This window comes from Psammomys obesus, unplaced genomic scaffold (assembly GCF_907164565.1).
Source record: "Psammomys obesus unplaced genomic scaffold, mPsaObe1.curated_primary_1811, whole genome shotgun sequence".
Lineage (NCBI taxonomy): Eukaryota > Metazoa > Chordata > Mammalia > Rodentia > Muridae > Psammomys > Psammomys obesus.
In genome coordinates, this window is record NW_026585580.1 from 4,173,864 (window position 1) to 4,199,381 (window position 25,518).

A 25,518-nucleotide genomic window follows, 5' to 3' on the forward strand; every position below is an offset into this window, starting at 1 on the left:
AAGTTTTCCACTGACCTCCACACACATGCTATAGAATGCAGATATATATATCACAATACAATACAATATACACACATATCACAATACAATATACACACATGCACACACAGTTAAATAGATGAGTAATTTTAAAAACTGAAATCATATCATTTTAAAGAAAAAGGAACTGATGATAATTATTATTAAGCAAAATAAACCAAATTTTCAAAGACAGAATTAAATGTGTTCCCTCATGTATGAAATATAAGCTATTTTTTATTTTTAAATTTTTTATGTATTATAATTTATTCACTTTGTATTCCAGCTGTAGTACCCTCTATCACCTTCTTCTGATACCACCTACCCTCCTTCTTCTCCTCCCATGCCCCTCCCATAGTCCATTGATAGGGGAGGTCCTCCTCCCTTCCATCTGACCCTAGCTTGTAAGGTCTCATGAGGACTGGATGCATTTTTTTGGGAACAGGGGCTGTTTGTGACATGAACTCAGTGGCTGGCTCTTTGATCACCACCCCTCGACTGGGGCAGCCTTACTGGACTATATTTCTTTTTTTACTTTTTATTTTTTATTTTAATTATAGTTTATTTACCTTGTATCCTAGCTATAGCCCCCTCCCTCATTCCTTCCCAATCCCACCCTCCCTCCCTCATCTCCTCCCTGCCCCTCTCTAAGTCCAATGATAGGGGGTGATCCTCCTCCCCTTCCATCTGACCCTAGCTTATCAGGTCTCATCAGGACTGGCTTCAGTGTCCTCCTTTGTGGCCTAGCAAGGCTGCTTCTCCCTCGGGAGGGAGGGGAAGTGTCAATGAGTCAGCCATTGAGTTCATGTCAGAAATAGCCCCTGTTCCCCTTACTAGGGAACCCCCTTGGATATTGAGCTGCCATAGGCTACGTCTGACCAGAGGTTCTAGGTTATATGTAAACATGGCCCTTGGTTGGTTTCTTAAAAGAAAAAAAAAAATAGAAGGGGTGTTATTTGGGAAAAAGAAAGGGACAAGGCAAAAGGACAAAATTACTGAAAAGTAGAAGGTGAATATTACATGTACTTTGCCTGTATGAAATGTCACAATGATTTCATTTACAAAATTAATATGAAATTAATGTAATGATTTCAATAATTACCTGGCATTGACTAGACAATAGACTGCTCTGCCTTGCTTTCTCTTCCCACCTATCTATAGTGCCCTTTGCACTTGGAAACTTGTTACTTCCTCTCAGTCATCAAGGACAAGTGTTACCAGACTTAAAGGCCAGGCAGAATAGGTACCTCTCTCACGACCACCTCTGGATCTCTCCTGCTATGTGTTTCTGTCACAATATTAAACCGAAAAGCACTACAACAGCCCCTGAAGATTTAAAATAACATATAGGAAGACAGAAGTTTCAGGGCCTAATTGAAGCTCATTAAGAGAAATCTATTCCCTTGTGTTAAAAAATTATATATAATGAATTTCTGGCCCTGGGTAAAGACTTGACATTATGATCTGCTTCAAAGACTAGAACATTCTGTTGTCTCATCACTTGAGGGTTAATTGAATTGGGCCTACTTATCTCCAGGAGACCACTCCTCCAGAAATAGATTCCCCTGAAGACAACAGGTGAAATAATTATTGTCTTAATGAGATACTGTAACTTATTCCTAACCAAAGATCTTCCCATATATAACTGCTCATCAATGCTTTCCATGCTCATGTAACAGAAGAGTCTAAAAATTACAAAAGAAATTAAATTAAGCTTTTACAAAGAAGACATGCATTACCATGACAGAATAACCTTTTCTTTACCGATCTTTGGGATGGATTATAAAAATTACCCTACCAATTTCTCATCCTCTATTTTATCTAGTCATCTGTTACAGCCTCCTTTTTCCACATGGTTCCCAGGAACCATTCAGTGGTAATTTCTTCCTCTTCCCTTTACCTGACTCCTATTCACTTGCCAGATTAGTATGTGAACAGGGATCAGAAAGGTGGAGCCTGAAGAGGAATTACAAATCAAAAGCTAGAGAGGGTGCCTGCTCAACCGTTCAAAGAATTTATAGGAAAGCGAAGAAAACAATGGAATCAACTTCTCTACAGACTAGAATCTTCTACGCATTGCTGCTTAAAAATTCTTGAGGCTCGGATTCAGGGTGATGAGCTTTCTCAATTGAACTATCCAAAACTCCCAGTCTCTGAAGAAAGAAATTAAAGAAGTTATCAGAAGGTGGAAAGATCTTCCATGCTCATGGATTGGTAGGATTAACATTGTAAAAATAGCCACATTATCAAAAGAAATGTGTAGATTCAATGTAATTCCTACCAAAAGGCAAACACAATTCTGTACAGACCTTGAAAAAACAATTCTCAACTATATGGAAAAACAAGCAAGCAAACAAACAAAACCTAGAATAGCTAAAACAATCTTATACAATAAAAGATCTGGAGGTATCTCCATCCCTGATCTCAAGCTGTACTATAGAACAACAGTAATGGTACTGGCAATAGCAACAGACTGCTGGATCAATGGAATCAAATCAAAGACCCAGAAATAAACCCACACACCTATGGATACTTGATTTTTGACAGAAAAAAAAAGCCAAAACCATACAATGGAAAATAACTTAGCATCTTGAACAAATGGTGCTGGTCTAACTGGATATCTACATGTAGGAAAATGCAAATAGATCTGTATTTATTATCCTGCAGAAAACTAAAGTCCAAGTGGATCAAAGACCTCAACAAAATCCAGACACACTAAATCTGTTAGAAGAAAAAGTGAGAAACAGCCTTGAATTAATTGGCACAGAAGACAACTTCCTGAACAGAACACTGACAGCTCTGGCTCTAAGATCAACAATTAATAAATGGAAACTCAAGAAACTGAAAGTGTTCTGTAAGGCAAAAGACACTGTCAATGGAACAAAACGGTAGTCAACAAACTGGGGAAAGACCTTCACCAACCCAACATCTGAAGGAGACTGACGGAGCACCAATGGAACCAATAAATCTGGGCCCAGGGGTTCCTGCAGAGACTGATCCACCAACAAAGGACCATGCATGGAGAGGACCTAGACTCCTTGCTCAAATGTAGTCAACAGGCTGTTCAGTGTCCATGTGGGTTTCCTAGTAAGAGGAGCAGGGCCATCCCTGATAAGGACTTTGTTGCCTCCTCTTTGATAACTTCCCGCTGGTGGGTTGGGCTTGCCAGGCAAAGAGAGAGGATGCAGGCAGTCCTGATGAGGCTGGGGTCAGTTGGTAAGAGAAGAGGTTTCCCCCTTTCTGAGGACAAGGGAAGGGGAATAGGGGGGAAGAGGGAGGGAGGATGGAACCAGGATTAGATGAAGGATGGGGCTATAAATTGAATATATTAAACTAACTAAAATAAATAAATAAGTAAATAAGCCATAAAAACTTTTTTGAGGCTCTTACCCATTTTTTAAATAGAGAAAGGTTTTTTGTTAGGCAAATAGTCTTTCCCATTTCTTCAAACTCATTCATGAATAAAACTTCTTCAAACATATACTGGAAGAAAACTGTATCCTTTACTAATCTTTTACTAGGAACACCAGGGCCTGAAAAGTGAAAGATGTTTGATTTCATTTAAATCAGATTCTCTATTGCCAATACATCTCTTTGTTTAAATGATTCTACATTGCTTCTCAGCAGTTAAAAAATACAGCTGCAGAGATCCACCGCTAAACATTAGTCAAGCTCAGGGATTCTTGTAGAGGAAGTAGAAGAGGATGAGGAAGGATTGAAGGAGCCAGAGAGGTGAAGAACACCACAAGAAAATCTACAACATCTGGACCTCTAGGTTCTCACAGAGACTGAACCAGCAACCACAGAGCATCCATGGGATGGTTCTAGGCCCCACATACAGCTTGGTCTTCATGTGGACCATCAACAGAAGCAAAGGTTGTTTCTCACTTTATTGCCCACCTTTGGACCCTTTCCCCTAACTGTTCTGCCTTCAGTAGAAGAAGATGCTCCCAGTCCTACTAAATATGCCAAAGTGGGGTGATATCCGTGGCAGGTCTCCCCTTCTCTGAGAAGGGAAGGGGGGATAGGAGGAGAGGAGGGGAGTATGAGGTACTGTTTGGAGAGGAGAGGAAGTTCTGAATTACCAGGATGTAAAGTAAATAAATAAATTGATCAAGGAAAAAAGAAAAAAAAATCTCAAGTATAAGTGACATGTCAAAGATCAGATAAATAACTGTCAAGATTATTTTTCTTAACAAAATAGAGAAAACATCATGTATATGTAATAATATGGGAAGGTGAGTATCACTTTGAGAATCAAATATTTCATTAAATGTTTCTGTAAATTATGAGTCAAAGTAGAGAATAAAAAGATGGAAAATACTGAGTGGCACCAAGACTTGTGGTAAAGGACCTGAAAATCCTGAGGGAAGGCTAGCCCTTATAATCAAATGAATCAAATGATCCTGCCATTTGATGAGTTCCTGTTACACCACAGTATGTAGAGTCTTTCAATAATTTCTTTCTGCTTATGGTGATTTGAATGGGAATGGGTCAATAGGTTGTGTGTTTGAATGCTTGGTCCCCAATTGGTAGAACTCTTTGGGAAAGATTAGGTCATATGGCAAAGGGGTGACCTTGGAGGTGTACTTTGAGGTTTCAAAAACCTATACCATTTCCAGTTAGGTCTTTCTGCCTTGTGGATAAGATATAAGCTCTTGTATCTTTCAGAACCATGCCTCTCTGCCTGCTGCCATGTTCCTGACAATAAGAGTCATGGGCTCTAACCTGCTGGAGCTATGAGGCCCCAGATTAAATGCTTTATTTTATAATTGTATTAAGGTGTTTTGTCATGACAATAGAAAGGGAAGACAATGTCTCAGCTAGGTACTCTTATAAGCATAGCTTTCATTCAAGATTTCTCTCTCTTGTTTCTGGTTCATTGTCCTTAACCCCTCCCTTTTTTTCCTTTTCTCTCTCTATGTCGCCTTTGCTCCCCCACCCACCATGGGATTATCTCTCAGCTCAACACTGTTCCTTTTCTCATTAATTCATGTTATCAATTTCTGCAAACTATTTTTCTGAAAATAACATTAACTTTTAGGAATCTTGTTTATAAAGAATCAAGTCCAAATGTCTCCCTCATCTGGTGGGAGACGAGGTACAAAAACAAAACAAAAACAGAAATTTAACCTTCCCTTTGGCTATTAGACTACAATATCAATGGATCCCAGAGTTCAGACTACCATAGTAATTCCATGCTAGGGAAAGGCAAAGGCTGAGGGTCTGGTACAATCCAACCAAGGAATTTATCTACTTACTAGGAAGAAGCTTCACACAGTTCTGACAACTTACCAGGTCACCTGGCAAGACATTCTGGAGTCACAACAAGGCTGGGCAAATGAGAGCTCAGGCCACATATCGATCAGGTCTACTTAAGTATATATATTAATTAATATAATTAAGATATATTAATATAATATTATAATATATAAATAACATAATAGATTAATATATAATATAATTATATTAATTATTATATATTGATATATATCAGTAAGCCCCCTGAAAAAGACTTGGAAGTCATCATATTTTATTTGTTCATCTTCCCAATACAGTCATATTGCACAGCTCTCCTTTCTTTGTTCTCACTCTGCTGTTCTTTGTTCTTTCTTTGTTCTCACTCTGATGTTCTTTTCACTTGGCATATGGGATAGTCAGATGAGCTTGTTAGATACTGGCAGGGCACTGGATTTTACTACAAAACTCAGAATACAAACTCTTCTTTGCTTTCACACCCCTGTCTTCTGAAACTGCACCGTCCATCGTGCAGTTTCTAACAAAGCTTGGTCTGAATTGTCAATGTTTAAACCACTGCTGTGCTTTTGACCATTCAGTCTGATCATTTATTGAGTGTTTCTGTATATTTCTTGCTTCCTGAACTTTTTCCTCATGTCCTAACACTTACATGAATACTTTATTTACTGCTGAGTTCAAGATTGTATGTTGCTAGAATTGGAACATGCTAGACTTGGTCCTAAAATTGGGACATAATGTACTTAAATATCTCCTTCCTAGGACTACAATTCAGCCTCATTTCTGCTTTTTTCCCCCAGGAACGCTGAAAGCAGCTTGAGAGCAAGGTTCACCTGAAGTTTGTATTGCAAGTTAAAATACTGACACATCAAAACAGTATTGTGTGTGCACTCTGTGGTAAATTTTGTATTTGTTCTTTTTTATTTTATTTATGTATTTATTTATTTATTTTTCATTTTACTTTATTTTATTTTAAAATTTATTCATTATATATCCCTATTGAAGCCCTGGCCTTCAGTGTCACAACAATCCTGAAAAATGCACATATACAATATAAATGACTTCTAACCACTTAAAATGTTATGCCAATGTATTTGCTTATTAAAATGGAATTGTAACCCTCAAATCAATACAGTGTTACCATGGTTGATCATAAACACAACCTGTGATTTTGGTTGCCAAAAGCACATGCTCCCAGCTGGGGTCTAAATGGGCACGCTTTTCTCACTCCTTATTTCACTTCTAATTCTGTGAACAAGTGCCTTTTGCATGGGATATGTGTGTTTTATAAACACATACACACACTCACACAGTCTCACTGTTTAAAGTGGCCACAGCATAGTGTGACTAAGGGCTCCCCAGTGATCTGAAGAACAAGAAGCGTATAATATGCTTTACAGTGGAAGAGCTTAAATCACGTGGGTTTTAGCAGGAAGACAAAACAATATTACACAATCAATTCACGAAAATGTTGTCAACAGATTTTCAAAGAACCCTAATCCTATGTTTGGCCATGGACAAGTGATTCAGTGGCTGTTCAATGCTTGCTTTTTTTTATATAATTACAAGAATAATGAAAATGAGCTGTACTTTTTACATAAAGCTTTTATACTGCACCGTGGGGTGAGGAGATGCCCAAAAATACTAAGGCAGACACGAGATAAAGGTTTCACTTGCTGTGTGTTATATTTGCTGCTAAGGAGGAGGCAAACTCAGTCTTCTTTAGATAGGATTAAACTTGGTGTGAACATTTCCAATGGCAAAAATTTATAAATAGGGATATTTCTGTCTCTGAATTGAGACTTTGTGTGAGTGTGTGTGTGTGTGCATGTGTGTAAGTTTGTGAGAAACCATACAAATTACCAAAATATTAATATTTCCTTAATTCATTTGTTAATTATTTGAACAAATATTCGTGTCTGTAGATTTTAGTATTTTGATCTCATAGTATATGGCTAATATCCACTTATAAGTGAGTATATACCATGTGTGTCTTTCTGGTTCTGGGTTACCTCACTCAGGATGATCATTTCTAGTTCCATCCATTTGCCTGCAAATTTCATGATTTCCTGGTTTTTAATAGCTGAGTAAAATTCCAATGTGTAAATGTACCACAATTTCTGTATCCATTTGTCGGTTGAGGAACATTTAGGTTGTAGCCAAATAATAAATGATAAACATAATAAAATCAACAGAACTAAAAAAGCTAAACAACACAGAGGATTCTAGAAAAGAGGCTTAAGTCTCATTCAGAAGGGAAAACAGGATAGACACTAGAAAAGGCAGAAGACAGAGAACAGGATGGGAGCCTACCACAGATGTCCTCTAAAGGATTCCACCCTACTGGGGATTAATGCAGAGACTCACAGCCAAACTTTGGACAGAGGTCAGGGAGTCTTATGGAAGAAAGGGGATATAGAAGGACCTGGAAGGGACAGGACCCCCACAAGGAGACCTACAAGGCCAAAAAACAGTAGGACCCAGGGGATACTGCAGAGACTGATGCATCAACCAAAGACCATACATAGAGAGGACCTAGATCCCCTGTTCAGATGTAGCCCATAGACAGCTCAGTCTCCATGTTGGTTCCCTTTGAGACAGTCTCTGACATAAACTTAGTTGTGTGCTCCTTGATAACTTCTTCCTGGTGTGACAACCTAGTCAGCCCACGAAGGAAGAACATCCAGGCAGTCTTGATGAGACGTGATAGGCTAGGGTCAGATGGTAGGACAAGAGGGCTTCCCCCATCAGTGGGCTAAGGGAGAGGGATAGATGAGGAAGAGTAAAGAAGGTGAGACAGGGAGGAGATGAGGGAGGTGTCATAACTGGGATACAAAGTGAATAAATTATAAATTAATAATAAAAGAAAAAACCGAAAAATATTCAAGTGGCTGCGATTCAAGTGTTATCTCTAGAGACATATTAATCTCTGAATAAGATTAAAATTCATGACCGAGCACAAACAACATTAAAGTACAATGTCGTGTGTGAATGCTACATAAAATACGTTCAGAAGGTTTCAAAAGGTCAAAGGAGTGGCAAAAATTATAATCCTGGTGAGACGTTCATGAGAAGACCTTTCAGAAGAAATTACCCTTTAGCCAAACCTTGAAGAATATATGTCAGTTTGGAAATTGTGTAGAGGCTTGAAGAAAAATAGGCTGAGGGAAAAATGCTTTTGGAAGATGGCCTATTGTTTCACAAAACGAAAAGATACTGTACCCAATAATTCCAAGACATACAAACATATATTTTTCAATTTTAGTATCTCATGAATTAAAATGTGATTTAAAGTGAAAACCAACAAGGTATTATTGAATGTGCAGCAGCTCTTAGTTTCAAAGACACAAGATGGCAATATACATATATATGTATACGTATATATTACAGAAGATGTGTATTATAGTTGGCAGCATCTCATCCAAGGTAAAGCACGATTTAACTGTCATAACCAAAGAGGGAAATACCCAGATAAAAATAACATAATTTTATGAGAAGTTTCATTTCTCCACACGTCACTTGATGAGGCAGGGCCTGCCTGGCACGTACCACATTAAACCATCCTCTTTCCGAGCTGGTAACGTCTTGTCCAAGGTACTAATACTCACTTGAAATATTTACTTTGTTATATTGTGATGCTTCTCTCAGGTGGTAAGATTTTTTGTATTAAAAATTAAGGACTAGATGTTATATACTTTTTGATGGCTGACATTAACATGCAATGAAGGGCAAACAGCCCTGCTTCAGAGTTAACTGTAAAATAACTACCCATTTTAATACAATTTGGATTGACGTAGCCAAGGGATAAAGGGACTCAGCAATAATTTGCATGAAAAGTCGTGGAAGTATAATTTATACTTAAAGATAATCAAACTATAAAGTTTGCCAAGTCCTAATTATTTTAGTTTGATCAGGAGAAGCTCCATACTTTTCAGGTGCAATAAGTGTATGAGTTCTGTATTTTTCTTGCTTTTACCTTTGTTCTCAAAGGCAGAAAACTATTGCTCATGAATAATAAATAGGACATTCATTCCAAGGACATACATTTGGATGGTTGGTGTGATAATGATATATTAAAATATATTAATAAACTCAGGAATATTTTACTTCATAATTTTATTGATTCTTCAATAGTGGAGCAATATTCTGGTTCAAGAAGTTGTTTAGACACACATCCTAAAGGAAAAGTTTTAAAAAGTGACTAAAGTGTGGAAAGATACAGCTCAGTAGTACATTCAGTGGCTGCTTTTCCGGAGGATCTAGTTTCAGCTCCCAGCACACACACTGTAACATAGCCATACATAATTCTGGCTTCAAGGTGTACTCCATCCTCTCTCTGCTTCTGGTACTGAACACACTTGATGCACAGATGTTCATGTAGGCAAAGTAGCCACACACCGCCCCCACACACACACATACACTTTTTAAAAAATGAAAAGTATCTTATTTACCTTAAAAGCAGCAAGTTTTGCCTGAGCTGAGGGAAGTTTTGTTTGAGGGAATACAACAACAATGATTTATATATTTCAAATACTTAATGGTAAGTTAAAGGTCCTATGGATTTTTTTTTCTTTAAAATGTTTTCATGGATTTTTCAGGTCCTGAATTATAATTTTTAAATGAATAAAGGTAAAATTCTCATACAACGTCCTCATGGTATTTAGAAACTCAGATCAATGTAAATTTTTTTTTCTTATATTTTTTTTGTTTTGTTTTTCTTTATTTTTATTAGTTACATTTCATTAACTCTGTATCCCAGCTGTATCCCGCTCCCTCATTCCCTCCCAAACCCTCCCTCCCTCCCCTTTTCCAAGTCCACTGATTAGGGATCTCCTCCCCTTTCATCTGACCCTGTTTTATCAGGTATCTTCAGGACAGGCTGCAAAGTCCTCCTCTGTGGCCTAGCAGGACTGCTCCTCCCTTGGGGGGTGGGGAGGTCAAAGAGCCTGCCATTTAGTTCCTGTCAGAAATAGTCCCTGCTCCCCTTACTATGGGAAACCAATTGGTTACTGAGCTACCACGGGCTTTGTCCGAGCAGAGGTTCTAGGTTATATCCATACATGGTCCTTGGTGGAGTGTCAGTTTCAGAAAAGACCCTGTGCCCAGATATATTTGGTCCTTGTGGAGCTCCTATCCTCTCCACCTCATACAAACTCCCCCTTCTTTCATATGGTTCCCTGCACTCTGCCGAAGGTTTGGTTATGAGTCTTAGTGTCTGCTTTGATACACTGCAATGTAAATCTTCACAGATAGGCTTCCAGTCCAGATAAGCCTGTTATAGGTTATGGTGATTCCCTTTCTTCAACACATCAAATCAATCGTTTGTTCGTGTCAGCATTTCCACCATTTCAAATAAAATGTCTGCATCTAACTCTAATCAAAAAAATGTGACCTTTGTATACAGATTTAAGTAATCTTCCTGTGAACTTTGGACATTGTTTCCCAATTTTAGGGTTGGAAGGGAAGGTGATGAAAGCAACCCAAAGACAATTATTTCATTACTTTATTAGTTTTGTTGTAATTAACTCAACAAATATTTGTAGGTTCACTCTCTAGTCAAAATTCTACACTAAATTTATTTTGGGTGATGAGCTGAAGCATTTCTAGGACCCAACAATTTATTTTCTTTTCTTGTGCAGAAGATTTTTCCATTGAGTGCTAAGAAATAATGAGATGCAATAGAGCTCTGAAATTCACTGGTCTCAGATTATTTGCAAGGTAGAGACAGACCAAGGCAGTCTGAAAGCAGAGGAAATAATGTCACAAAGACAAGAACATGCAGTACATGCGGAAAGCAGTAAGAGGTTCATTTGGCTAAAGCGATGGCCTGTGAGGAAGATCCACCTATGCCTGAACATGAGCAGCATGTAAGGAATATAATCCTTAGTGTACCAGACGCCAAGGAACAGGGTTGTTACTCAAGGAGCCTGGAAGTGCTGCTGATATAACAAGACCTGTTCTAGGCTACCTAAAAGGAGAATAGCATGCAGCATGGCTACAAATTTAGATGGAGATGTGAAGAAGGAACAATGGAGGGAGGTCACAGAAATAACTAGGCTGAGATGATTAGAGGCTGGCTTAGAAACAGTGGGACTACTGAAGAAAGAATGACTACAGGAGGATTTATAAGGCAACCACCACAGGAAAGGAAGACGAAGAAAATCTGAATGATGTTGAAACTCTTGGCTAGGACCTGGCAATTTTATAATGAAGAGCAGGAAATGCATGAACACTTGCATTTCAGGGTAAAATTAGTGTATCCCATATTAAACCTGAGGTATCATGTCATCCAAAATGCCCAGGAGAGCTCAGACAGGGCACGTGGAAGTGCTGGAGATACTAAATACAGCCATCAAACCAGTTTTACAATGACGCAAAGAAGACAATGAGTATATGAAAGTTAGTTTATATCAGATTATTAAAAGTAGAATGTACAACTGTTCTGAAATATTCGAGAAACCAAAATTAATTTCTAATGAAACTGGGGGAATGGGGCTTGCTAAGCTGGCATTTGAAAAGGCTTCTAACTTTTGAGCAAGGATTGGGATAGGTTGAGGCATAAAAAGAGAATTCCAGAAGATGGAGGGTAGAGCAGGTAGCTGAAAAGATACCAGTAAAAAGAGTAAAACAGAGAAACGCACCTGACTTTGTGAGGAAAGGAGAAAGACTATGTGCTAGCACGCTTGTAAAGATGAGAAATTTTAGAGATTTTCTATCTTGTAGAGAAATGAAGAGAGGAGAAAATCAAAGAAGGATCATGTCTTGAACTATACCAAATGAAAAATGACCCGGAAAGATTGCTTTATGCAAGTCAAATAATAAATTTCCTGACCAGACAATTGGTTAAATTAAGTGAATGACTGAAGTACAAAAAGAAACAGCTCAATCAAAATGGTTCCAGAATTTTCTGGTGTCAGACACCTTTCATCCCAGCCCTTGAGAGGCAGAGGCTCAGAGATATCTGAATTCTAATCGATCCTGGTAGGTTCTAAACCAAGTGTAATGTTACCTAGTTAGAGAGTATCTCACCAAAATAAATAAATAAATAGGGAAAGAAAATAAGAGAAATCAAAATAAATTTCTAATATAAATGTTTAGTCTTAAGTTTCGAACTTTAGCACTAAATCTCTCCAACCATTGTATTTTTGACAAATCAGAGACTTCAGTAGTATATTCTACATGATAATTTTTCCATGAATATGTCTCAAGTTTTAAAATATGTATTTTATTGTGTTTTATGTCAAGGACATATTTTTTTTATGTCAGTGCTAACAGGAATTTTCTGAAGGGGACAGATGTATTCGTCTTGGTTAACTTTTTAAGAGAATAGACTATTTTTATAAGAAAAGTACTATCTTAAAAATGCTCAAATGGTTTTAATTTTCTATCCAACACCTTCTCCATTATCACTATTTGCAGGGAACCATGGCATTGGCTTGGCCTGGCTGCCTTGAGAGGCATATGTCAGTGGTTTTTCTGGTTAGAGTCCATGGCTCCTGGGGCACAATGTGTCTTCCAGTTCCTGAGAGATTGATGCACTCCCTCAGGCAGCAAAGTGTTTAGGCCACTTGTGTTTCTCTGTATGTCCTCTTGGCAGTCAAGGAAGCACGGAAACTTGACTGGACAATTGGTCTTAGACATTAATCTGTGTACCCTCTGTAACTTGCAAACTTCATTATATCCTCACAACTACAATGGTATTGATCCTGGAAATTACCTGTATATTCTGTTTCTCATAAATGTATAGAAATAATTGCTTGCAATAAAAACTGTCAGCCTCAGTTGTACTGTGGCCTGATTTATTTCCTTGCAGCCATAAGTGCGTGCAGGTGCTTACAGCCATTAAAATGGCAGGTACTGGTGGTATGGTTTGCAACTCTGCACGATGATTCCTTCATACATAGACTTTGCTCTGTATATGGGATCATCATATGTTCATACCTGCATACAGATCAGCACGTTAGTGGCACCAATGCATGACTCCATTATTCAAACAACCTTTTCTTGCCTACCCAATAGTTAATTATAGCAAAGCCCAGAAAATCACCCTACAACAAACAAACAAAAACAAAGAATAACAGTCCCTTCAAAGTACCTCTGTCTTTTTCAAGTGAAATTTAACCAAACTCCCACGTGAGGAGTAGAGTGACTGAGAATAATACCTAATCTGGCAAAAAAGGAGTTAGTCTGAAGTACACAATGGCCTTGCATTTAGCATGCTGTTTGCCATGCTTTGTTTCAATGGCAAAAGGCAACATGGGTGTGTACTTAGGCTCTATTATGGAGATAAATGATGTTGCTGTAAAGTCTTCCATGACAAGGTCAAAAGGGCTGCAAGGGGCTACTGAGTTTCTTATTTTCCCATCTAAAATAATGCTCTCTGCCTTGTGCTTTCAGGCACTAGTTCTCGAGGCTAAATATGCTTTCCGTGTTTCAAATAAAGAGTTCCCACACAAATGTTACACTATGTCTTCTTTCATGCTGTCCTTAATATACTTTCATTATACCTAATGTGCTTTTAATAGTCTCCTATGGCAAGATGGTGATAATAAAGATGGGAATAACATATCCACGATACCACCTTGAATTTGAGATCATGTTTTTATTTGAAGGCTCAAAGCACTTCACACATATGATCATTTGTTCTTTCCTTGAGTTTTAATATGAGTATTTTATGGCTAAGATACCACGGTGCAACATTCCTAAGAGGATTGAGTTCACTGCCAGAGGCCACATTATACACACTAAACGTGTTTCTATGAAGCCATGAACATTCCATCCCTCCGGTCCACCTGTCTGCAAGGTGAGTACAATGATGTTTGGGAGTGAGGGACAAATGATTATCACATCTATACTTGTTTTGCCTTCAGGCTTTATCCCCCTTACCTGGACACCATCAGACGCCGGGATGTAGCTTGCCCTTTTAAATGTGTCTGTAACATTTCTGAGGATTTCCACAGACACGAGAAGATCACCTGCATAGAAATTTTTCCTCTGGGTTAAATCCAGTAGCGTCTTGGTGACCTGGGACATTCCATCCCCTGCCAGCATTCGCTGCCCCTTTGCAAGGTGCTCTTTAATCTGTACGGCCAAAAGAACAGAAGACACATCAGAACCTTCATTACTATTCCTCTACATAGTTTCACCAAGCAACTATTTTTAAATTTGTCAGTAAACTTCAAATTAGTATTGTGGCACTTTGGATTTAAGAACGGTAAATTCTGTATCTCCTACAGTTTAACGGGTAAACAACCAAGCATGCATAAACTAATGGGAAAATCATGTAGGTCTGTCAGAATTGACAGACTTCTTGTTTTCAATTAAAATGTTCAACAAATACATTGGAGAAATATATTTTAAGTGGGAAAAATTTTAAGCTACTCTTACGTGTAAAAAAAAAACCTGGGAAGTTATTTAAAGGACGTGATTGGAAATGAGAGACTATAAATGCTTTATATTTGTTCTCAACATTAACTTTGATAATAATGTGCCTTACCATCCTAGAAGGAAGTAGAGGCGCACCTCACTGGCAAGGTGCCTCTCTAGCGTGTAAGGCACACCACACATTCCAACAAAGGAGAAATAAAAGAAAGGCACATGCCTAAAATCCTACCAAGTGGGAGGTTGAGGCAGGATTGTGAATAAAGACTAGCCTGGGTTACATAGTGACTTCCAGGCAAGCTCAGTGGAAACATGATCACACTCAAATGTAAGAACACAAAAACCTGTCACTTCAGTTTAAAAAAAATGTGTATATTTGGGGCTTATTATAACACAATAGAAAATCAGATATTATCTTCCTTGTAAAAAAAAAAGAAATAAAATTGTCAAAACAAAATATAAATAATAAATGACAAAACCGAACCCTTTCAACAAGGGTTGTTAGCAGTAGAAGGAACTTCCGAGATAATTAATTTCAGTTAGTGTGATGACCGGAATAATGGCTGTCCATCTCCATGGGCTGCTGATCTTATAGTGGAGAAGAGAGAAGCAGTCCACACCACGTAAGAATGGCAAGGTATGAAAGGGAGGGGGAACAAACAGCAAGATAGTCTAAGCTAGGAAAAGCCAACCTCTGCCATAGCCAACACTACACCTGCAACTAAACTGACTTAAAATGACAAAAAATCAAGAAGGCAGGCACCAGAGACATATACAAGAAAAAATATTAAATAGCATTAGCTGTGATTATCAATTTTCAATGAAGAACATGTTATCAAATTTCCTAAGATACGCCTATCAAAGTGCACTGATGTTTTCTAAAAGTCAATATTTCTATAGTTACAAATTAAAAAGTGTTATTTTTATAAATCCTGCATTGCTGAGAATTGTACATTAATTTCACCTGTGTGTGTGTGTGTGTGTGTGTGTGTGTGTGTGTGTGTGTGTGTGGCTGCTGTTGTATATACATGGAGGCAAGAGGAAAACTTGTAGAACCTTGCTATCATCTTCCACCATGTGAGAGCCAGCGTTCCAGCTCACATAACCATATGTGGCAGCACACGCCTTTACCCTCTGAGACAGCTTGCCATCCTTAACTCATGGGCTGTCTCCATGGCATCACTGTTCTTATATGTGCCTAGGTGCAGTATCAATGTCAGCTTTTATGGTATGGACCTAACATGTTCGATTACAGCACACACAGACACACACAGACCTTTTTTGGTGGATATTGTCTTTTATTTTTTAAAAATTGTATTATTATTATTATTATTAATTACAATTTATTCATATTGTATCCCAGCTCTAGCCCCCTTCCTCCTCTTCTCCCAGTCCCACCCTCCCTCCCTTCTCCCCCAATGTCTCTCCCCTAGTCCACTGAAAGGGATATCCTCTTCCCCTAGTAGCTGACCCTAGCCTATCAGGTCTCAACATGTAGCCATCAAATGGACATTGTCCCTTGGACTAGAAGTTTACTGGTATACCACAATGACACACTGTCACACTGCCGCTCTGCTCTTCGACTACTGAGAACTGTTGCAACTTTCTGTTTTGGTCACATGTTCCACGATTTTCTTTTATTGTGCTCTTCCTTTATCTCCTGCAAAGCACCAAGACTTATTCCTTATGACTCTAAGTAGACATTAATGAATCTCTTCCCTGTGATCTCTCTTATCTTGTGCATATACCATTCTTCCCACATTGCATATTCACCACTTGTTGTCTACTTTTCTATCCAAATAACTGTAACGTACAGTACAGCAAAGATCCATTGGATCTTTGTTGTTATGCACTAACCATATCCAGTTGTTATGCACTAACTACACCTCTATAGCATAATGCAGTAATAAAAGCTTCAGAGTCAGGAGGGCCAAGGCTCTGAAGTGGTCATTTTGTTACTGACAGGAGACTGGATTTCTGTCTTTCCTATAATTTTGAAAAAAAAAATACATCTATGTAATGAAGGGCTTTGAAATCATTTTGTTGATTGAGATGCGCTTACACAAACCTGAGACAATCAGCAGCACAATACAAGTAAGGTCCTTTTCTTACCATGAGTTGAGTACCTCATGGTAGGGCTCAAGACTTACAGCATCTTCACCCTTGATTTCAGTGGTCTAGTCACTCATCCTTTTCTGTTCCTCAAGAACAAAAGAGTATGTCTCTTCTCCTGGACCTTTCCAGTTGCTTTTACTTCTGTCTGAACTAGTGTGCCTTTTTTTTCTTGACCTTTTGAGAAAGCGCTGATCAAACTATCAGTAATGGCCTAGTCAAGTATATTCAGCTTTACATGCCATATTCTGTTTATTTTGCTGACTGTTACAATTTTGTCATTGACATGACTTCATTCATCAAATATTGAATGAGTCATTAGACGGATGAATGAACGATTCATGTCCTATGCTCACATCACTGTTAGATGTTAGGAGTATGCCGGGAAAATTGGGAGTCATCCTATCTTATTTCTAGACGCTGTCAACAGCAAACACTTGTATCAATAGCCTGAGCCAAACTGATAGCATATGATAAATAACACTTGTGGCTTACAGAGATACTATAGCATGTAGACTGAAAAGTGTCTGGCTCATTAGAGGAGGTTTAGAGAGTTCTGTAGGCGAATGAAGTGAATGCAACCTAGCCTGAAAGTGTCACAATTTCAGTCTTCAGTCTTATACTGACATGTATGATTCAGGGGAGAAAAGAACTTGGGTTTCTCTTCACCAGGAGCAGAAGCAGCAATAGCTACCACTGTGAATGAGCTCTGATTGCCTATATATATTATTTTACAATCTGTGCCCATGTATGCCACAGAACTTATGGATGTTTCCCCTCAAGAAGAAGCATCCCAGAATTAACTTGAACCCTTAAGAATAAAACATTCAGGCATCAGTTCTATTTGCAGTAGAAACCGTTATAGGAGCCACTGGATGGACCATCCAATCAGAGCTAGGAAAGCTAGCTTTTCTCTTCTGCGTTAGCAACACAACTAGCCTGAGTCAGTATTAAATTAGCATCACCGCCATCTGACAGCTGCTTTTAGCAGGTTTATGTGGAATGAGCTGTGCTCAGTCCAGTTCTCAGCAAACAGTGGCTCAGATCATTCTAGTTCTCACAATTGGCAGTAATTAGCATCCTTCTGAAGTTGTTGCTAAAAAATATTCAGAACAAATACCTTGCAATACTTTTACATGCTGCTGTTGACTATCGATAGCAGTGACACAGAGAATAAAGAGGGTTCAGAGAAGATTTATTTTTCCAGAACATGTTGAATTGAATGATGCTTTCTAGTTTATTGATTGTGAGTGCACTGTGCAAGCATTTTTAGTAATCTTGAGATCTACTGAGTTTTTAGAAGAGTTTTGTTCTAAAATCTATTTTGTAATTCTGATTCTGTCACTTAGTATTTAAGAAGATTGGAGGAATTTCTGTTTTCTGGGATCATTTGATTTGTCTGTCAAAAGGAGGGAAAATCCCTTTGTTGTGATTGTGTTAATAGCTTGCACTTCACCAGGATTCAATTTCCAATTCCTCTCTTCTCTTTGATTGGATAATATATACTGCTCTAGAACTTTATGTCTTTTACATCCATTCAGTATTTATTTCTTCCTCTGGTCTTAATTGGCCACTTATTCTAATTATGGGTTGCAGTGACAATATAGCCCATGTTGTTATACTTTGAATAGAAAATCCCCCTTACCCACCTCATCTTGAGTATGAGATGGTTTCTAGGTCATAATGACAATTTTAAAAAGCTACTGGAATTTTTAGGAGGTAAAAGTCAATGGAATGTGTAGAAATGCCACTGAGAATGTGAAATGTTATTAAAAAAGCATGAGTCAACCGATATTCTCTTCGAGAGGTTTATTAGGAGGGAGGGAGGAAGGGAGGAGCAGGACATGGGGAAAGAGAAAAGGGAAGGGGCGCCGAGAGAGAGAGAGAGAGAGAGAGAGAGAGAGAGAGAGAGAGAGAGAGGAGAAGAGTAAGAGAGTGTAAGAGTGAGAGCGAGTAAGAGAGAGAGAGTGTAAGAGAGAGACCACCTGTCACCCTTTAAGGGGCAAGGTAACCATGCCTTCCAGGTGTGGCCACCTGGCTGTTGACACATGTTGACATCATGAGTTGCTGGGTAACCCAAGAGCAGGTTGTGTTCCAAAATACTAACATTATGTGTTTGAAAAATCTGTTGTCAGTAGCACATTCCTGTCTGTACTCTTGAATTTCTGTTTACCACAAGATGGGCAGATTTGCTGTATCCCATGTTCCCTGTCATAAACACAGATAACCATTGTGAGAAACTGAGCCAGGAGAGTGTTTCCTCCAAAACTATGCTTCCTCTGATATTTGCCATGACATCAGGAAGCTTCATTACATTTTACTAACTGTTATAAGTAATCTTTTACTCTCCCTTCCATTATTTATCCATGTTTTCTAGTCTTCCTCTCATTTCTCATTTTTGACAGATTGCCTTTTCTTCATACATACATCTCTAGGTCTCCTGATTCCTACATGCACTGGGTTTTCACGGGATGTAGCTAAAAAAAAAAAATGTATAATTGTTGTAAACATATGGAATGTTCTCACCCTTTGGGGCCCCAATCCAGGGTTTGTAAAGTGTCTTGTAGACCAGTTGCAGATGTGTTTTTCTACCTCAGGCAGTTAGATTGGCCTATTTCAGTTCATGCTGATTATCAAGTTAATTCCATCAGCTTTTAGTTTTAGGTTAGAATGTTCAGCTTCTGGAAAGTTATTTCTGTTATTTCCTTCTCCTAAATTCTCTGAATCACCCAGTTCAGAGAAATGCTCTAGGTCCAAGAGTTTTCATAGTTTTTTTTTTTTATTCCTGATGCCAGGGTTGCTACAGAGTGTCTGGTTATTACAAAAGCCTACGTAGAGCCCCTCCCCTTCATAGAAGGTGATTCTGGGACCACTCCCATGAAGGATTTTGAATCTTAGCCCCGAGCAGGTGCCCAAGGTTCACATATAACCTGATATTCCCATCGCTTCACTCTGTAACTTGCCCCTTTTTGATTCATTTTGTTTTGTTTTCTCCCTTCTGTGGAGAGCCATGGGACGCAGCTACAGACAAAGCCAGCCTGAGAGACAGTCCTGGATGTTCCAGGTAACACGGAAGCCTCCAGCACCTGGATGCAAATGGCCTCTTGCTAAAGCAATACACCTGTGGCCAAACTTGATGAGCTGAGTTGGATCACTAGGACTCACTCTGTGGTGTGGAGAGCTGCTTGTTAAGCTGCTTTGTTGTTTTCACCTGGGAAGTAGCTTTTGAAAAAAGGTTAGGTGGTTCCACACCTTTTTCTACTTGTATTGATGTTACTTGCTTGCCTATAAATAATGAACCCTGGAATAAACCCAGGCTGCTTCAGTCAGTTTGACAGCCCTCTCAAGCAGTAAAAAAAAGTGTGACTTGTCCTTACTCCCCTCTCAGGTACTGTTCGACTCTGCCAGTGGCCTCCGGCACCCTTCCTTCTGGTATGTACATTTCTCTTTGTTTAGCTTAGCTATAATTTTGTTTTCGAAAATAAATACTTGCCGTGCAGTATGGTCTCTGAAGGTCAGCTTCGTGTAACCCTTGACTCCGTATTTCTGCTAGTCTTCTAATGGCATCTTACCCGAACTACTTAGCACTTCCATAAGGAATGACGTAGATGTTGTCTTTGCTTCCTGACTCACTGTCTTCTCTAATTTTACAGACTGTTACCAAATCCTCTTGTTAAATTGTTACATATATATTTTTTCTGCTTCGTGAATTCTACTCAGATAGGTATAATAATGACATGATCTCTACTTTCATTCCTCTTGGAAGTGATCTTGCTCTGTGTTACATCATTGTCTTTTTTTTTTTTTTTTTTTTGTATTATATCATGCATTCTGCTAGACTCTGGATGCCTGAAGGGCTTATTGTTCATGATCTTTGAGAACTCTATAATCTCTCCCATGTAGGCTGTCATAAGGAGGTTTATATATTCTATGTGCCTGTTAAACTGCAGTGAGATTAAAGGTTAATCTTTAACCTTTTGTGAAACTGTGAGACTTAAGGGTTACAAGGTAAAGGTGGCTGATAATGACCATTCAATGCAAAGAAATATATAGCATTGAAAAACTTTTACGTGACAGAATTGCCTTTTAGAAATACTCTTCTCGAGAGAACGCAACATTTGGTTATCCAACACCAATGATCTTGAAAACATATACCAATAAGTAAATTATACAAACTGAGCATAAACCGGAATTTATGCTTTTAGACATATATAGTTGTATATGTTTATATGTGTGCATGTATATGTGTACATAACAACAACTAAAGAAAAAAGTGGCCTTAAATTTGAAAGAGAACAAGGAGTTGTATAGGGTAGGGTTTTGAGGAAAAAAATAAAACAGCAGGGAGGAAATGGTAGGACTTTATATTATAAAGTCAAAAGCTAGAAATAAATTAATTACTAAAAGGCATCCAGTGATGTGATTAAGCCTGGAAATTTGTGAATTTAGAATTTTGATTTTGAAAATGTCTAGAGTTATAGTTATTTACTTTCTATCTTTTAAAATAAATTTTTGAAAATATACAGTTTGCCAAATACCTTCCCCATGGTCAGTATGGGACTAGAAATACTTTATAAGATATTTAAGTTTTAAGGTGATCCTTATAAGTACCACAGACACCCACAGTTCCACATGTAGACTTAGGAACCCAGTCAGTTTAGCCATGTACCAGAAATCCCAAGCTCCTAAGTAGTGTTTGTACCAAGAAGCTAATGAAAACACTCTGAGTTAAGTCTCTCTCTTGGATATTATCATAATTAACTTATAGTTTACAATACATTTTCATAAAAAATTACCAACCCCCTAAACCATTTAATTATTTAAATATTCCAAATTCCTTACATTTTAAAAAGACTAAGTCTTTTCTTTTTCTCCTAAATAAACTATGTGAGAAATACAGAACTTTAAGAAACATAATATATTGTTGAGGTACTTCTAATAATTTGGCAGTAGCAACAATTTTGAAATATAATATATAAATATTTCTAAAACAATTTTCCAAGAATATTTTGTATGTAGTTTTGTGCAAATAAAGTAGGGTGGGGCAAATACTTTATTTCTCTTGGGAAATAATTATTAATCTTTTTAATTTAGCCATCTAAGTATATCGGAAAGGTTTTTTTTTTTTTGTGCATGTGTCTGTGTGATTTTTCATTCCTTTTCAGAATGATAAATATCAATAATTACTCCTGTTGATATGGCAACACTGAGAGATATTTGCTTCAAAGGACAAACTTAACACTTGCCAGAATGAGATGGCATATGAAGCTGTTGGGGTTATTATAGTTCTAAACTAAGGCTCCTTGGTCTTTATAAAGTAAGTGGTGGTACAAGCTGGGCGTAGCATTGTTTCTACAGTACATTTTTTAATGACAATTTCCGTTTTATGCCGCTCACTGCTAGCCACTGTGGTCTCCATTGTCTTATTCCAAAAACACAAAACAAAACAAAGACAAAAAACAAAATGTCCATCATAATTGCTCTTTGCAAATGACATACTCGCTATATCGTATATTTATATATCATTTAATCAGCAACTCCTACAGCCCATCTGTAAGTTATGTTAAAGGTGCTCTGAGCACTGAGTGGCTTCCAATAAAAGATAATTGTGCATAAAACTTCTTTCCGTAAAACAACAATCTAAATATACAACTTTTAATTCATTTAGCAAATACGCCAAATGTTTAACATCAAAGTCATTCACTTGATAGTGCTGATAAGTTACTTATATGTCTACGGGGCATCTCATAATATGGCATCCTACATTATAGCATCTAAATGCTGAGGAGTTAGGATGAATGTTTTTAGAATACAGATGAGGGTCAGCAATGTGGCTGAGTGGGTAAAGGCACTTTCTGCCGAGCCTGATGATTTGGGTTTGATCCTGGAGACACACCTGGTACAAAGAAGGAACGTCTGCACATTCTTCTCTGACCTCCACATACATCCCTGCTACTTGTGTATGCAGGTACACAAGCAGACATGCCAACACACACATACACACACAGAGATACATACACATAAATAAACATATGCAGTAAATTAAAAAAAATACAGAAGCATAATTTTCTTTATGTTTGTTTACTAGTTGCTCAAAAACCAAGGCTTGCTTAGAGAACTTGGAGTAGCCGCTGACATAGTTGATAGGTTGGAAGTTGGAAGGAAATCTGCATTACTGAGTGAGAAACTGATGGATGACACATACGAATTTTTGTATACCCTCGGAGCTAACAGGACAGCCATATATAGGCTGTCTATCCAAAGTCTGCAATTAAATAATGAAAGAAAGGGCATTAAGCAGATGGCAAGTGTCCCCTAAAGGTTCATGTTTAAAGGCTTGGTTCTTAGCCCACAGCACCACTGTGAGCTGATGGAAATCTTAGAAGGGGAAAGCTAGGTGAATGGAAGCCCCTGTAAAGGACAGTGTGTTTCTGAATGCTTAGCCCAGAGCAGGTGGACACAATGGTTAAGAGGTAACTGAACTGTGGGACTCTGATCTTCTCAACGGACTCAAACCCATTCACTGTTTCATTCAGAATTTGATGATAACTTTGGGAGTTGGCAAAAGATGTGACCAAAGTGGGAGGGAGAGGCCAGTGGAATCGTGCTTGGAGAGGTTTGTGATCGCTATGCATTTCTCCCATCTCACTCTCCGCATTTGGGTCTCCATGAGGTGAGCAACTCTGCTCTATGTTCCTTCTGTTATAATGTCCAGCATGGCGAATGGTCAGAAATGGGGTTAGCCAACCCGGAATGAAACTGTTGAAATCATGAGCCCAGGTAGATGCTTTGTTTGTTTGTTTGTTTGTTTTCTATTTCCTCACAAGGATTTATCACAGTGAAAGAAAGTTAGCTATTACAGGGATGGAAGGCTTTCTCTTAAGACACTGCAATTATGTTGATGAAATGCCTGATATTCTCCAAACCTTATAGATATGCAAAGAAGCCAGAAGATTTGATTGGTAACAACAGAAGAGAAAAGAAAGGAAAAAAAAAAGAGAGAGATAAAAGACAGACACAAAATACCCGGATATTAGAGCTAGATAATAGAAAATCTAAATTTTGTATGATTTATATGCTAAAAAAAAAATAGAGGAGGAAAAAAAAAAACAGAGTACTTACTTTACAATGGAGATTTTCAAAGAAATATATATGTTTAAATCTTAAAATAAAACACGTATACAACATTCTAGTGGTCAGTAAACTACAGCTGGAAATTTGCGTTGGGTCCATTGCTTGTTCTTGTGTATAATTTTACTGAGACACAGCCAGTTCCATTTCTTTATGCACTATTTGTAGTTGCATAAAGCATAATGTTTGGTTTTATTAGAATCCATAAGATATGCTGTGGTGGTTTGTATGGGAATGGTCCCCATAGGCTCATAGATTTGAATGATTAATCACCAGAGAGTGACACTATTTGAAGGAATTAGAAGGTGTGGCCTTGTTTGAGGAAATGTGTCACTGAGGGTGGGCTGTGAGGTTTCAAAGGGTCCAAAACACACTAAGTGGCTTTCTCTTCCTGCTGCCTGCAGATCAGGATGTAGAACTCTCAGCAGCTTATATAAAATCATGTCTGCCTGTGTGCGACTATGCTTCCTGACATGATGACAAAGGAATAATCATCTGAAACTGTAAGCAAGCACCAATCAAATGCTTTCTTTCAGTTGGCAAGCTAGAGTCAGATAGAAGGGGAGGAGGACCTCCCCTAGCAGTGGACTTGGAAAGGGACAGGGAGGAGATGAGGGAGGGAGGGTGGGATTGGTAGGGAATGAGGGAGTGGGCTACCGCTGGGATACAGAGTAAATAACCTGTGATTACGATAAAAAAAATAAAAGAAAAAGATAATGCTGTTAGTTTTATTCAGCCCTCCTTCATGCCATCATTCACTCTTTTCCAGGAAAAGGGGAGTAACATACCTGCCTGATGAATTTAGAAGAGAGTCTTGGTAAGTGTGCTTCCTTTCCCTCTGCATTAACATCTGTTCCCTTGCAGGGACATATATTCCGACATATTTACAAAGTCTGCTTCTTCAGGTCTGTAGGTGTGTGTGTGTGTGTGTAGGTGTGTATGTGTGTGTATGTGTGTGTGTGTGTGTGTGTGTGTGTGTATGTTTGTAAGGTAAAGAGATTGAAAATGAAAGAGAGGAGTATGTGTGTGTGTGTTTGTGAAGTTTAATAAAAAGCATGTTGATAACTGGATTTAACTCTGTATCTTGCGAGGTCTCTAAGCAATTATCTCAGGTACTAATTGGTAGGAGTCTTTCTGTAACGACCAAATATGTTCGTAGGGTAATGATAGCAGTTACTCCATATCTCTATAAGTTACAGGACTGAAAAAGACTCCATCTGCATGGTGATATGTATTACTTTCAAATGATTAAAAACTAGGAAGAAAATGGATATACCAGAAATCTTGGGTTACCAGTAGCTTACTGTAAATAATAAAATAAGCATTTTTGGACTAACTACATTATCTCTACTCATTACTGTGTTCTACATTAGGGAAATAATGACTAAAATGGCCTGGATATAACTATTAAATAACTCAAACTAATCATTCACACATTTGATTACTGATTTTATACTTTTTAAATTAAAAAAAATATTAATTACACTTTATTCACTTTGTATCCCTCCTGTAGCTCCTTCCCACGTCCCCTCCCAATTCCTTCCTTCCTTCCTTCCTTCCCTCCCTCCTTCCTTCCTTCCTTCCTTCCTTCCTTCCTTCCTTCCTTCCTTCCTTCCTTCC

General features: G+C 38.2%; 1 protein-coding gene across 3 annotated transcripts in view; it reads right to left on the reverse strand.

The window, feature by feature from the left end:
- Positions 1-25,518, reverse strand: part of Adgrb3 (adhesion G protein-coupled receptor B3) — a 772,331-nt gene that overhangs the window by 395,908 nt on the left and 350,905 nt on the right. For all 3 annotated transcript variants that reach the window (XM_055606172.1, XM_055606179.1, XM_055606163.1), the window contains exon 10: positions 14,161-14,355. In XM_055606172.1, coding sequence (XP_055462147.1) covers positions 14,161-14,355 — 195 coding nt within the window. The remainder of the gene's footprint in view (positions 1-14,160; positions 14,356-25,518) is intronic.